Source organism: Sebastes umbrosus, chromosome 17 (genome assembly GCF_015220745.1).
Source record: "Sebastes umbrosus isolate fSebUmb1 chromosome 17, fSebUmb1.pri, whole genome shotgun sequence".
In the NCBI taxonomy this organism is placed as follows: Eukaryota; Metazoa; Chordata; class Actinopteri; order Perciformes; family Sebastidae; genus Sebastes; species Sebastes umbrosus.
This window is the reverse complement of record NC_051285.1, coordinates 6,322,073-6,337,809: the sequence shown is the minus strand read 5'-3', so window position 1 is coordinate 6,337,809 and position 15,737 is coordinate 6,322,073. Positions and strand designations below refer to the sequence as shown.

At 39.6% G+C, this 15,737-nt stretch overlaps 1 protein-coding gene across 15 annotated transcripts in view; it reads right to left on the bottom strand.

The window, feature by feature from the left end:
* ncam1a (neural cell adhesion molecule 1a) overlaps positions 1 to 15,737 on the bottom strand; it is a 276,924-nt gene that overhangs the window by 89,115 nt on the left and 172,072 nt on the right. For all 15 annotated transcript variants that reach the window (XM_037747868.1, XM_037747866.1, XM_037747867.1 and 12 more), the window contains exons 2-4: positions 3,452 to 3,526; positions 1,637 to 1,846; positions 192 to 335 (exon numbers count right to left, since the gene is read on the bottom strand). In XM_037747868.1, coding sequence (XP_037603796.1) covers positions 192 to 335; positions 1,637 to 1,846; positions 3,452 to 3,526 — 429 coding nt within the window. The remainder of the gene's footprint in view (positions 1 to 191; positions 336 to 1,636; positions 1,847 to 3,451; positions 3,527 to 15,737) is intronic.

Below are 15,737 nucleotides of genomic sequence, written 5' to 3'. Positions count from 1 at the left end.
GACACCAGCAGGAGAAGGAGATGAGGAAGAGTGTGGCAAATTGATTGGGGAGCGTGAATTGGCAGAGAGCATTGGCAGGAAGGTAAGATGACCGCTCCGGGAGTCAGGGGGGGGCTGATGAGATGGGATGGCAAGTCGGAGGTGAGGAAGTAAGCTCAAGCATTGGAACGTTTGTGTTTGGACTGGCTCACCATCTTTGGCAACCTGGATCTTGGAGCCCTTATGCTTCCAGATGATGGTGGGTGGTGGCGAGCTGGCCACTTCGCAGACGATGTCGGCGTCGTCGCCTTCGTTGAACTCCTGTGGGCTGGGAGCGCTCTCAAAGGTGATCTTTTCTGTAGAGAGATGAGACGATCATATATTATACACGTTTATAAATATCTCAACATTCAGACTGACACTTCGGAAAGGTGAAAACTTGAAATGCGGCATATTTAGATTGCTTTCGAAAAAAAAAATCTCACAGTTGATTAGCAGTGAAATGAGGCACCATATGGTTGAGCTTCTGCTTCTCTAATAAAGGTTTTGTTGGTTTAGTTTTTTATGTAATCACAGATGGCGCGGGACGGTGGTCAAGGTAAAGACAGAGTCAATGACTCTCATATCGCGTTCAGACTAAAATCACAGCAGCCTGAGTCACTTCAATGGGACCACTCTGTTGAATGCTGGATTTTTACTGTTTACGTGGCGTTCAGAGTTGTAAAATCCTTCCTCGTAACATGAGAAGACTGCAGTGTTTTGACATCTGAAGACTTATGATGAATCTATATCTCAAACTGGACTTCCTAGATCATCTTTTATTGTCTTGGCTTAAACAACACGACCCCACTCTGGTCTGAAAATGGACTGAAGAGTTAGGGTGAAATTAGGTAAAGCCAACAAGCCATTCAGATTTGGCTCCCCTTCCTGTGTCACATGCAGGCTCATTAGAATATACCGCCCACAGTTTGAGAACTACCTTCTCAAAGGTGCACTATATTTTTCTCACAAGCCAATCAGAGCAGACTGGGCTTCTTAAAGAGACAGGCGCTAAAACGGAGCATTTCAGACAGACGGTGAATACAGGTATATTCAGACAGACAGTATGAGAAAAATAATGTGTTTTTTGAACATTAAAGCATGTAAACATGTTCTAGTAGAAACCCAAAATACAAGTATGAACCTGAAAATGAGCATTTTACATCCCCTTTAAGTTTATATCTTCAGTTTGCCTTCAATAATTACAACTCTGGCATCACTAAATGTTTCATAACATTTCATTAAAACAAAGACATACAAGAAGCAGTCCAATCCTTTCCTCCAAGAAAATCCATTTTATATTGCACTAAATGTTTTTTGCCAAAACGAATTGCTGCCTGGATTACAGTCTATTAACTGAGAAAAACATTAGTGGATATAATCCAGGTAGCAATTACTTTTCCATTTGAACATATCTGCCAAAACCAATTAATAAAATACAAACGTAACTTCTAGGGGATAGAGTAAGGTTTGCAGTAACTGCTGTGCTCTCGTACTGCACAGAGGGAGTGGAAGTGGGAATGGTTTTCTCATAATGTAAATTAAAAGCACATATTGCAGGATGCATTATATTTCTATCTGCATTGCTGCATATTAGTATAAAAAAGACAAGACTTACGGAAGATCTTCACTTGGACTGTGGCCTGGGCCTCCTTGTCCCCGTTCTTTGCCACACACTTGTAGATACCGGCGCTGTCCACGTTGGCGTGGTATATGGTGAGGGTCGACATCGTTTCATCACTGCGGCTCACGAAGATGTCTGGCCTGTTGGGGAGGATCTTCTCCCCACTGGGGGCGTACCAGTCGATGTCTTTAGCATCTCCCACCACTGAAACACACAACATGAAATGTGAGTGAGGAAAGGAAGCAAGAAGCTGCCGTAGAAATGATAACCATAAAACACAGGTTTGTTATTGAAAAAAAAAGTATAAATCCGTTTTGTAGTTTTGCTTTGTTGGATATTTGGATTTACAACATTATTCGTTTACAATTTAGATGCTTTTCACACTTGTTTAGTTTATTATCTTTAGATATATATATATGTGAAACTACTTTAACAAATTTAGGCAAGACTCTGAGCTCGCATGCTATTCTGTGAGTAAATATAAACCAGACTCAAAATGAAAGATGAAACAGAAATAGTTATCCTTGCTTCTGCAAGTCAGAAAAGCTGATATCCACAACCCATAAATCAATAATTCTTGGTATAACTTTTCAAGACCAGACTAAATATGCTAACTAAAACATAAAAAGATGGGCAGCTATAAATTATTTCTGTTCGCTCAGTAGAACAGAGGAATAGTCAGTAGGAGGAAACTTTCTCTGAAAGAAAAATCAAACTGCGGTCATGTTTTAAAAAGGCGAGTGCGAGCTGGGACATTTTTGGTTTGCAACACAAAAGGAAGGTCCTAAATGCATTTTGACATCCTTCTCAACGGGGCGACTGGAGTTCAAGCTGAAGTTCTTTCATAGAACAAAAAACATAAATAACTAAGAAGATAAATTAGTTTGGGTAACACTTTCTATGATGCCTATGTCTATAATACATTCAAATCTGGTTAAAGCACTGTATAATTATAGTTATAAGCACTCATAAAAATTCACAATGCTTTAGAACAATAATCATAAAACATTATTTATAATGCAAAGCATTTTATAATGACTTATAAGGTCAAGTATCATGATGTTTCGTAATTACTGGTCACTCAGTATTATAATTCCCATAATTGCAATACATTATAATATTTTTATAATACATTATAATCGCTGTTATAATCCATTATAGTGTGATTATAAGTTATTCTAAGATGACAATGTTTTCTTTAAGTAAAGTAAAAATGTATTTTACATAGTGTTGCATGTTTTTCTTTCATAGATTACATTTTTTTTCCTTTACTTAAAGCAACAATGACCACTTAGAGTAACTGTAACTCACATTATAATGCATTATAACAGTGATTATAATGAACATAACTGTTAATGTATAAGATCTGCAGTCAGAGTTTGAGAATAACTATTACGACCCCCTGGATGTACCTAATGTTGTATAATATCAGACAGCTGACCCACCTAATGCAAATGCAACCTGTATCTCAGACAGGGTGACAACTGCACATGTACATTGAACAGTGACAAAACAGAGAGTCTAAGACCTGTCTCTCATTATCTCTTCACATTGTATGTCTCTCCCACCTCGTCTAAGCCCTCCTCCTACCTGACTGTGATCCTAACCTCCCACATCCTCTTCACAACACACAGCTCAATTCATTTATCCTCCTCCTTTTTAGCACTGTCTTGTCTTCTGTCTAGACACCAGTCTCATTATTTAAACTGACTTGTATCACTGTTATGATCTAAATGAATACTGACAGTATTGTTATATGAGGGGACATTTGCATCAGGTTAAATGAGGTATGTTTGAGATCACGCTTACCTTCACAGAGGAAAAACTTGGACTCTCCTACGCTGATCTCTCCTTGTGTCGGAGTGATTTGCACCTGGATGGCGGCTGGGGTAGAGAAAAAAGAAGATAGAACAGAATATACATTAGACTGTGGTCGCAGCGAGAGGAATGGTGACACGAGGGCAAAGCACAATAAGGCAGGGCTCAGAATCAAATTGCTTTGCCCGCTCAAAAGAACAACCATCTTTTTCTGGCATACCTTCTATGAATGAAACTCTGGGATGAAATTTTCTGTGCTCACTAGAGTGCAACATCTCCATGTGTAGATGGGTCATGAGCCTGGATTTTCTACAAGGACACTGTTGAACTGTCTGGTTGTTAGCGGGATCACTGGTTAAGGATATATTGAACATAGTTGGCATTGCTAACTGTGCAATCAGTTGTACATTTTTCACATTTTCAGATGCCTTTTGACTACTTGAGATAGTGCGACGGTTTTGTGAACTCTTGAATATTTTGCATATCGTTGGCCTTCTTGTTAGGACTCTCACAGCTAGCAGGCATTGAAATAGGGCTGAGGACATTTTCACTATCAAAAATGTGATGTATAAAGCACACTGCTATTTCAAAATAACGTGTTTATTCTATTTCAGCCCGTTCTCATTCCCACGGCATCAAATACTGACGCTTTGTCACGACCGTCAGCGTTTGGTGTAGTATGAGACGTACCGGTCTATCCATTGATATCATTATCATTATTTTTTTCCTAAACCTAACTATGGTTTTATTGCCTGAATCTAAGCAAGCGTTTTCGTTTAATTCACGATATTAAGTACGTGTTTACTGCGACCGTATAGTGACGGCGATGGGTCTGATAAAGTGTCAGTATGTGACGGGTTCGGATGGGAACGTCTCGTCTATTTTATTCAGACTTTTCATAATGGAATCCTTAAAAACACGAGGCACATATGAGGTATAGAGAGCTGAAATCCGGCTTTTTCCACTATCCTCTGCGATTATGTGACTATCTCTGAGGTTTTTCCCCTTTTCCCGATATTCAGCCACACTTTCTTTTAATGCTGTCTTTCTAACTTTCTAACTGTAACGTCTGCTGTCTGAATATATGTCTATGGTGATCGGCCCTCGCTGTCAGCTCTCATAGCTCTCAATCGACTGGCCTTCGTCTGACAAGGTGGTGGCGTTTAACCCAGGGCTGTCTTGGACTTGTGGGAAATGGTGTTAAATGCAGCCAGAAAACAGAGACAAAGAGTGGTGCAGGAATGAGACCAAAAACCCAGAAATGAGTCAGCAATGAGTCTGTGGTTAACAGAAGCTCAAGAGATTTTATTGTTTTGTTCTGCGATATAAAATACGTCAGTAAATACCCCATTTGTGAATTTTTAAGCTTTTATGCGTCTTAAAAAAAAGGCGGTTGCTAAAGAGTGGCTAAATGAGACTACTAAACGACATCACGCCGACTCGTCCGCCTTTACAGCCTCATGCGACCGCGGTGTAGAACGTTTAAAGCCTAATGCTAGATTTGTAATTCTTGCGATTGTATTTATGCTTTAAAAAATCATAAAAGTGGTGTTCATTTGTGGAGATTATCTTACAGAACAAAACGTGTAAGTATCATAAACATTGGAAACAGAGTTTATTTTCTGCAATCATCCAAAACCCAATGGAAAAATTCCATTGGGTAAACCAAACACTCTATCCTGAACAACTGAACTGTCAATAGTACAAGCTGCCTCTGTAGTGCCAGAGATGATGGCAGTCCATGGACTCATAAGAAGCTATAACTTTTTGCTACCAACAGTTCCAAGGTGTTGGCTGTTAATGAATCCTGTTCCTGTGATTCTGTGACAATCAACAGTGTGACACCTGACAAAGTCAAAGGAAGTCAAAGCATGCAGCCGGCACCTCATGACAGCATTGAACTGGAAAAGAAGGCGGCGCGGTGCAGAAGGATAGCAAACTGGGTGGCAAATTATCCGACTGTCGACAATAATTAAGTTCCCAAGAATGAGGTATTTCGAATGTTATGCATTTGTAATTAGTTGGGGGGTAAGATGATCTCCAGTCCTCAGCAGCAATCTCCAGTATATTAGTAACACTATCTGAAGATTTATTTTTTTCTCTGAGTGTTTATATAAGCCACCTGACTGAGTCATTCCAGGGTGCTCTTGTACTCGTTTATCCCATCCCCGCTTCTCCTGGCAGATGATTTAGAAGGCATAATGCCGTAAATCAAAGAATGGCCTTTTCATCTCTCAGCATCAGCTGAAGCTATACTGTGACACAGATGAGAATTAGAAAGAGAGAGCAGAGAAACACCTGGTGTTTGCTCCTTCCTTTCGCGCTAACAAATTAAAACTCTTGCATATTCAACGAAAAGTGTTAAAATGCGTGATAATTTTCAAAAGCGTAATCAGGAAATCATCACTTCGCACGTGTGCACCAGAACGACAGGACATGAGATGCTTTTTTTTTTTTTTTAAATATGACGCAATTTCATTTAAGGCTCTCTTCAGTGATGTGCAGCATTGGGAGTGAAGCACAGACCGCGAAGCAGCAGAGACACCACTGAATCGTGATCCGGAGCTTGACAGAGAAATCCCGCTGAGCCGTCAGCGTGTCGCCACTTCACACAAATGAGTGAGTCAGTCTCAGCCCGATTCTCACCGGGAGATCCATGGGAATGGTTTGCAAGGACTCGCTATTCAAAGACAGGTAGCCAGCTATCATCACAGCACAAATGAGACGTCGGCGTGTCGTGATGCGACAATTTCATAGCTATAGAAAAAAAACACATCCATGACTGAGAAGAGACACTCGCAGCGGTGGCCTTCGTTGTTTTTTTTTCCTCTCCCGTGCACTTCATTATTGTGTGAAGCTGCGTCTGGCGTATGCAGCATTCAATACTACATAAATGTACACAATTAACTTTTGTGTTTAGAAGCATGCCCTCATGTTTAGCTGTGTTTATGTTGGGCAAATTGGAAGCTCTCAAGGATGATCTTCCAGTGTCAGCATGGATAATTTCTCTTCCATTCGTGGGTATACATTTTAATTCTGTAAGTATACAAAAAGCACGCAGGCATGTAAACATCGCATCGTTCCAGCAGTGATGGTACACCGGTGTCACACTACTTTACTGCCTTTGCTACTGAGAGAAAGTCAGGCTGCTTGCCAGCAAAACATGAGCATATGTTAAGCTTCAGAACAGACAACATATGCTGTAATTTACCTGGTCAAGGACAGTCTCAGATATTGATTTCATTAACTTATTCAAGGTGAGAATAATATGTCCCTTATGGCTTAGTCAAGAAGTCATACAAATATTGATTTGCAATAAAACACCTCTGCCTCTGCCACATAAATGCCCCGGCCTTTGTTCCGGGCTATGCAGGCTCTAGAGGCATGGAAAACCACTACCCACAGTATGTTTGCTTTTACAGGCTGGAGGTAGATATAAAGAAAACAACATATCCATTTCCTTCCCAGTAAGATCGCAGATACCGTGCTGCAAACCCTAGCCATCATGCCTGCTAAGACTAAGACAACTGGCCCAAAATCAACTGATCATATCTGCAACACTAAAGACAACAAAAAGGAGTTCAGGCGGTGTGAGAAAGATAGCTATTCCCAGAGCCATTTTCCTCAGTGGACGTCTCTAAATGGCCACTTGTGCAGTGTCTCCGGGATGAAGTGGTTGTTGAGGCTCATGCTTCAAGCAAAAAGTGTGACTTTGTGTCTCTGCTGAGAGCGTATAGTGTTATCGGTTAAATCAAGGTGCAGAAACGAGAGAAGATGCCAGGTTTAATTACTAAAATCTAAAACAACACTTGTTCTTCAGAATCTTTCTTCTTTATGTGAACAATATTTTTTTCTTTCTTTTTCCTGCTTTTCCATTTCTGTTTAAATAACACACTTGTCAAAAAAGTTCTCTTTTTAGACGGGGTAATTATGTAATGATGGGCAAATTCATATAAATTCAATTTGGATAGTTTCTTACCACGTTATAACAACTTCTTCAAATCATCACTGTTCATTGTCCTAGATAGTTCATCTTAATGGACCATATTTATCACAATAAATACCAGGGAGTCATACTATTTGGTCATAACTTATCTTCTTACTAAGGTGTTTGTTTGTAAGTGTAAAGTTTATAACACATCGTGGTCATAAACTAGAATCAAGTTTCTCCTCAACTTGATTTTCAGATCATACTAAGAAACCCTGCTGTAATAACCTCCAGATATTACACACATCCGTTTTTTGTTTGTCTGTTTTGTTGTTTTCTTAATTTTGTTTTGGATTTTGCAATTTTTTTAAATCTATTTATTATTTCTTTGGGCTTTATGTCTCTGCTATGACTTGCTGATATTTGTATATTTTGTTTGGATGAACATATTGTTGTTATAAGGGCTGTGTATTGACAAAAATCTTGCAATATGATACGTATCATGATATAGGGGTACGATTCAATATATTGCGATATATCATGATACTGTAAGCAAGGTGATATATTGCGATTTTTCTCATAGTATAAAGTACACACTGCCATTTGCATAAAAACTTGTGTAAAGAAAGTGTATTGTTTTTATGCAATCAGAACAGTGGGATCTGCGTTTATCACAGTCCCCGTAACATCCAACATCACAGCACTACTTTGAGAAGACACATACACTGAGAGGGTGCATCTGTTTGCAAATGAAATATAGTATTGACTGAGTTCACCTTTGCATGTAAACTATTAATTAAAATAATATATAACAAAATATCAATACAGTGTTTTTGAGAATCTATACTGTATCAGAAAGCATAATATCGCAATAATTGATATTTTCGGTATTTTCTTACACCCGTAATCTCACTGTCCAAAGTTATGCAAATAAATAGATGGCAAACAAAAAAAAGTGATATGTTGAGATAATGGTTGTAATATTGTATTGTATCTGTATCCCCTGTATTGTAATATGTATTTCATTTGAGAGCTGTGTGACTTGTTATATTTGGATGTGCTTGTATTGATGTGTTATGGTCAGCAGTAATTTGCTGTAAATATGCTAAAACATGCTAAAATATCAGCATTATCCTTTAAAGTTTTTCATCAAAGCATTGGAGTTAAGAAAGACCTGACCTACATTACATGAATAAAAAAGGTAAACTAAGAAGCAGAGGAGATTTGGGTGAAGGAGGTGCAGATTAACAGAAGGGATAGAAAGAAGTGCTTGGCACAGAGAGGAGAGAGCTTGGATAAAGGATGAAGCTATCTGTGCCCCGACGTGTTCACTCATGACACCAATCTAATATCTCTCCACTAAGCCTGCCCTCACTTTCAGTCCTCTCTAAAGACTCCACGAGACTGAAAAACAACGATAGAGGGATAGATTTTTTGGGCACATTATTAAATCTGACCAGTGGGGCCCTTCAGAGAGCTCACAATTACAGTAATAGCCACCCAGCAGCACCAGCAACAGTACTGGGTATCACCCTCTTAGAAAAAGCACTTCAGGATCCTGACGTGTTGGAAGGTTAGTAGGTAGCTCTATACAGGCATGGCTAGTCTTAGCCCAGGACTGGTGTATTAACCATGCATCCCTGTCAGGAAAGGGTAATATGTCTGTACTTCAGTGACTGGCTTTAATGCACTCACATTACTTAGTGATTTAAAAACATTTGTGGAATCAAAGTATTTTCTCCACAGCAGCAACGTTAGTTTAAAGAGTATTTTCTCTCCGAATACGTTTGCATTTGACGTATCACAAATACGTCTAATAAAAGTCCACGTAAGTCTGCTTAGAGAAGAGGTTGGTGTGGATGGAAGGGTCAAACACGGAGGGGGGGACAGATCGCTGTTCGTGTCCCGTGTCCAAAAGTAACGTACTTATTTTAGCCCAAACAAATGATAATTTACAAAACCTAACCAAGTAGTTTCGTTGTCCAAACATAAAAGTAATTGAGAATGCAGTTTTGAAACGGCAAAAGTGCCATGAGCGGCTAAAACACTATAACATTGATAAACACATTAGGTAGAGATGTTGATATGAAATGTATTTTTGGGACCGAAATGTTGAGATTCAACGTATCCGTGGTTTGCAGAAACGTACAAAGCCACAATTTTATTATGCGACTGGGTTGTCCATTACAATATTATCTATCAGCGTATTCTCATACAACGGTTCGTATGATATCTTATGAAAAAGTTATTCCTCCCTTTTTGTTTGTTCTCTTACAAATGGCCATCAACTTGGTCAATTTCAACTCGTTACATGTTTACAGTCTTTTCAAAATAAACTTCCGTCTTCACAGGAAAAAACATCCTTAGGTTTAGGCAACAAAACTACTTAGTTAGGTTTAGGAAAAGATCGACTTGGTTAGGATCAGGCAAAAAACGACTTAGTTAGGTTTAGGAAATGATCGTGGTTTGGCTTAAAATAACTTCCTTCCTTACTTAAGTAAGGAAGTTACGTGACAAATACATCAACGTTGACTTCTGTTTTCACACGAGACACGGACACCGGTCTACTAAGCAAAAGTGTGGTATTTTAAGATCCACCCCAACCTCCTCCCTACTCCGCTATTTATATTTCCCCGTTCACAATCACGTGGATTACATACAAATTGGTTTTGTGGGATATGCACAAATTACAGTGCATTACTTTTCGTAGGTGTAGCTAGGAACAGTGTTTGAGACCAGCGTAAACACACTAAAAAAAAAGGAAACACATCTGACAAAGCAACGTATAGCTCCCACTGATTTTAGCGGTAGACAACAAGAAACAGCAATTTACACTGCCTTTGACACACACTCAGGCTAACTAGCTAACTTGGACTCAGTAGATCAATATAGCCACACTGTAGAAACGCCAGGACAATTGGGGTTATCTGGTTCACACATTGTACTTTAACTCAGTCACTGAGAGGATTTCTGTTTACAGCTTTGACTCTGACAAATGTTTGTATAAATAAGATTCTGATTTCCCTTTCCTTCTCTGTAGACATTCTCTGCCATGTCCTTTATATTCCCAGCTTTAAAGGGAGCACAGCTGTATAACCAGAGATGAAGGTTTTCAAACCTTAGTGCAACCTGTTCTTTTTGTTCTGGAAAAAAAAGAAAAAAGAAAAAAGGCAGGTTGTTCTCTGAAACCATCCACGAAGGCAATTAGAGGCCACAGCAACCCAAGACACCAGAAGTTATTTCACTGCAACCACATGGAAGACGGCATCCAACAGTGTTTACCTGCAGTTCCCCTCACAGGCACTGTTTGCTCTCTAATATCTCCTTACAAACCCTGTCCACTAAAAGCTACATGTATATAACTCATGCAACAGCGAACATATTTCCAAAATAAACAAAACATACTACACAAATTATCAATATACTGAGCAGAGCCGTAACCAGGATTTTATAAATACTGAGGTCACAGATCCAAATCCCCTCAGGTAGCAAAATTAAAGCGACACAGTAGCAGAACATTTGAACCATACTGTAATTAATACTAATTAATATACTAATGTATACTAATAAATTCACAATACACATTTTATTTAAGATAATAGATAAAAAAAATAGCAACCAGTTCATATTCATATGTTTTCCATCTTTGAAAATTGTGCCTATTAAAAGTCTAAACTCACTTTTCATAAGCATTCAGGGCAATACGATCCAAATTAAATTTACACTGGTATTATCCTTTAATAAACAAACAGCGGTAGGTTCAAGGAAACTGAAAGCATTAATTAACTCACATATGCATCCATACGTAGACACACACATGTACCCTATGTTTGCCTACTTAATAGCTTGCCAGAGGATTGATTATTCAAGTTATTAATTTGACAAAGTTAGGAAAAGAAGTTCGATGGAAGAGCACGTTCAAAGAGCTCAGAAGCGATATTAGCAACGGTGTCTTAATTTACTGATAATCCCTCCACACTTTGAAGCAAATACGCCTGTGAGGTTTTTAATAACAATGACCAAAAGCAGTGAGTGAAGATGAGTGAAAGCCGGCCATTCTGTAGCGAGAGAATTATGGACTTTACAGCCCGCTACTGCAAACAGGCTTTTAGCATCTTAACCGCAGGGTTCTTTAATTCCAAATTATGTAACAGCACAAATATTTATGCAGGCCACTTGTCCGTTAGTACTTCTTTTTATGGGAGTTTGCAAAGTGAACAACGAGAAGTAGTGGGTTGTGCTATGGGGGAAACCTGAAGTTTGAGGCAGCTTCATCACTGTCTTGGATCAGGAGGTTTGCATGCCTAATTGGAGCCTGGCAGCCGGTGGTGACTGGCTCCATTACAAGGAGGCTACAACAGTCAGCTGTTGGTGCTTAACATGCAAGTCATGTCGGAGCAAGCACACACTATGCGGGAGCAGACAGCACTGTGTAGGGCCACACTGGGATGCATACATCGCCAGCACTGACGCTTAGGAAGCAACTGAGGATGTACTGCACAGCAAGAACAGATGCATATGCTCTATTCTGTATCTGAGCTTCTCTCTGCTGTGTACAGTAAGGGAATTTGATTCTATTGTATCTATTGCTTGTGAATCCTTGTGGTCAGAAAAAAAAATGTGAAAGATGTTAGCAATGAGGACAAAGATCTTGAGCACACACCGACCACCTAATGTTACCTTCTCAAAGCTTTACAATGGCAAACCCATTTTCCTAAAGAAGTCTTGTGTTTCCATCTCTTACAAAATTAGGTAGGTTCCTTTTTCAACTCCCCTCAGGCCGTACGGGGGAGTTAATGAATACTTAAGATATAATGAGACAATTTTGATCTTTGAAATTGATGCTATTCCATTTTATATGAATGCTACGGAGCATTTATGCAATTATTTGACAGCTGAAAGGGAAGAGAGGTGGGGAAAATCTTTTTGGAAGAGGTGGAACACAAACAGAAAAATGCATGACGTGTGACAGAGCTGCCAGATTCCACTTGAAAAACCCTCAAACGGGGTTTTGCGGTATGCCTTATTAAACTGAGTCATAAGGATTTCTGCGACTATAACTTGCTCTTCAAAACGTGATCTACGCCTGACATTGTGCAGCACACTCCTCTTGACGTGCCGGAGAGAGATTATGTCTGCAACCTTTCATCAAATGACTGCAAGTGTCTGCAGAAATATTTGGTTGTCTTTAAGATCTGTAAGCTCACAATCTCATGCACATGCAGAGACACTGCATAAAGCTAAATGGCAACATTTAAGATTGTTTAGAGAACTCAGAGGGGGATTAATGTGAGCTAGTACAAGGTTGTTTTTCAAGCTGAATTTCAGCAGTAAAATAAATCCATCCTGGAGACCAGGTGAAGTAAGATCTATAATTGGAATCCTGAGGGATTTTTCTAATGCAAGTGTTCACCTCATATGCCCTGTAATGAGGGGGCGCTGACACACAGCTTGGATTTTAAAAGTGGGCCATAGATGAATCTCTGACTCCTCATCCTTAAAAAAAAATCAAGAAAAAAAATCAAAGATCTAAAATAATGTGATCCAACTGATGATTATCCTCATTTAATTTATTCTAATCACTGAGTCTGAGATCTGTCTTGGAGTCTCTTCCCTTTACAGTGCCCTCCTTTTAAAACCTGAAACAGCATTTATGCAGATCCTTTTAACATTTGAAAGGCTTAAACGCTCTTGCATACACTTTTGCATGTTCCGTGCTAGGTGAAGGTACAAAGGATCCTCTGAGCTGAAGTCAGCCATAGATTCGACGAAGCTGATGTCATAGAGCGGACAGGTGTGTTAGGGAATAAAACACAATATTGCATCATGTCAGAGAAAAAAAAACACTTTGAATAAATCAATTTTCTTGACAGAATATCTATTGGAAAGTTGGAATCTAAAAAGGTTAAAACACAATGAAGTGTCAGCCATGACCACACACAAGCCCCTCTGCAAAGCCTCCTTCTACCATCTCAAAGCTTGTGTCAATCAAGTCTTGTATTGCCTGATATCACACACAGTAGAATGCCTCCATGGACTTCACAGACCCACACCCGGGCTCTCCCTCTAACCCCTCTCTCACCCTCGCAAACTTGAAGAAGCGTCTCCCCAAACTTCAAAAGGATTTCTGGCAGGCATTTCCAAAACCTCCAGTACATCCTTTACAGCACTGCATGAACACCAGCACATCACTACCATCATGTCTTCTTGCTACTGGCTCCCTTTTACTCTGCAGCTTCTTTCTAAACCCTTTCTCTGACCTGCCAGTCAAACCACACTTGTGCTCCCAGCGATCTGATACCCCCAGAGGGTTATGGTCTGTCAGTCTATATTATTATTTTTTTGTCATTAAAATACAACCTGTGGGATCTTTCCTGCAGCAATTTCACAAACCAATTGGTAATACATTAAAGACTCAGTAATGTGTTGTTTAGCAAGCCTCCAGAACAGCCTCGATGCTACTCCTGCAAGTCAAACGCCTGTCTACCAAAATATATTCCCTCATTTTGAGTTTTGATGATGGGGGTGAAGAGTGCTGCCTAACATGTCGCTCCAAAATCTCCCATAGGTGTTAATTGGGTTCAAATCTGGTGGCTATGGAGGTCATAGCATATATTGTATGATTAAAGGGACTATATGTACGTTTTTACACGTATAAACACTTTTAAATTGCTTTTTCTATCGCCAATATGTGAACAGATTGTAGCCTAACCTAAAAAAATTAGATCTTCCGTGACTTTCTGGGTTTCCTCTATCAGCCTGTAGATTGCTTTTAATGTGAAGAATGCGGGCCCATTTTTTCTGGGAACTCTTCTGCATGTTCAAATAATGAATTTGCCTGTGCACAATGAATATAATGTCTTTTAGCCTCCTAACAAAACTTTGAGAATTACGTTTCCAATTTATGTTTCAAAGACAGAGAAATTAGCCTTGCAGAGGCACATTCAAAACTGTCTCCACCACTTATCATTAACCTGCTGTACTTTGAGACACTGCACAAAGCACTAAGCAGCCGTTTCCATGTGCTGTGTGTGGGTGTCAGGCCTTAATCAAATTGACACAGACGTGTCAGCCGCTAAGCTCCTTCTCTTCACGTCTTTCAGTCATTCACCACCACGGCTTTGTCAGGATTACGGTTGTTGCCATCATTCCCCCAACCCGCCACCACTTCAGTTGTCATCCAAGTGCATTACAAGTGGAGAGGAGTGAATCTGGAAGAACACAAATGTGTGCTGCAGAAATCAACAGTTTTAAGTGTTGTTTTCCCACTAACTTACCGTGTAAAAAGTTTGAGCCCAACTATAGTATGGTGTCTTCGTACAACCTCTGATTTGCCCTCGTCTATTGATACAAAATGTGCTGTCTCACTTCATCGCCTGCAAATAAACAACTCCCTGACACCTTTCCAATAGCTGCTCCTCTACTGTCATTATTAATATTTGGATATCAAACGCGGGCCAAACAGTGAAATGTCCCTTTTTTGTCCCTGACTAATTTGAGCCTCCTTATTCTGACAGCACCTAATTACTAAACCTGGAGAGAATGCATGCAGAAGGCTAAAAGGCTGAAAAGGGCAGCAGAAGAGAGAAAAAAAAACAGCTACTGCATGAAATCTGCCTGTGAATAAATTACATGTAACACCAGTCAGTGTAAAGGGCGGAATGACTAAAGATTATAAAACACAAGGCAAAGATCTAAAGCGCTGCCAGCAGCCAGTAAAGCTGAAGAGCAAGGCAGTGTTCAGAAAAATCCATGGCACTCTGCCCAGTATATTAAGAAATATTGTGTGCACAAAGCTGAAATTTTTCCTTGATGTTGATGCAAGAGGAAAGCTTTTAGAGTATCTAGAATGACAATGGTTCATCATCTGAAGACCTCAAATGAACTCGGTAAATTTCAGAGTGAAATTTTAAGGGCAAAGGTTCACCCGTTTCATTAGGATTCATCCTCTCAGGACCATGAATAAGCACATAGAATTTCATGGAAATCCTGCCTTTATTGTCCAATCTCATGAAGCAAAATGTTGGTTGGAAGGAAAGGTTGATCTGATGTCGGTGCTAGGAAAGAATGGGTTGCTGAAATTAGGGTTGATCCTCTGGGAACCATGAAAATCCATTCAAAATGCCATTATAATCTTGCTCCTTTTTGTTGAGTGTCTTGCTCTGGACCCAAATGTTGGACGGACAAATTAAGTTTAGTTGTAACCTGCATGATATGCTAGACTGTTGGTCACTACCCTATTGGGAAAATCCAACCGGCGATATGCAGACTGACACAGACACTGTTAAAAAGCACGGCTCTGCAAGGCTTTCATTTATTTCCTCTCTTTCACAAACCGATCCGTTGCAC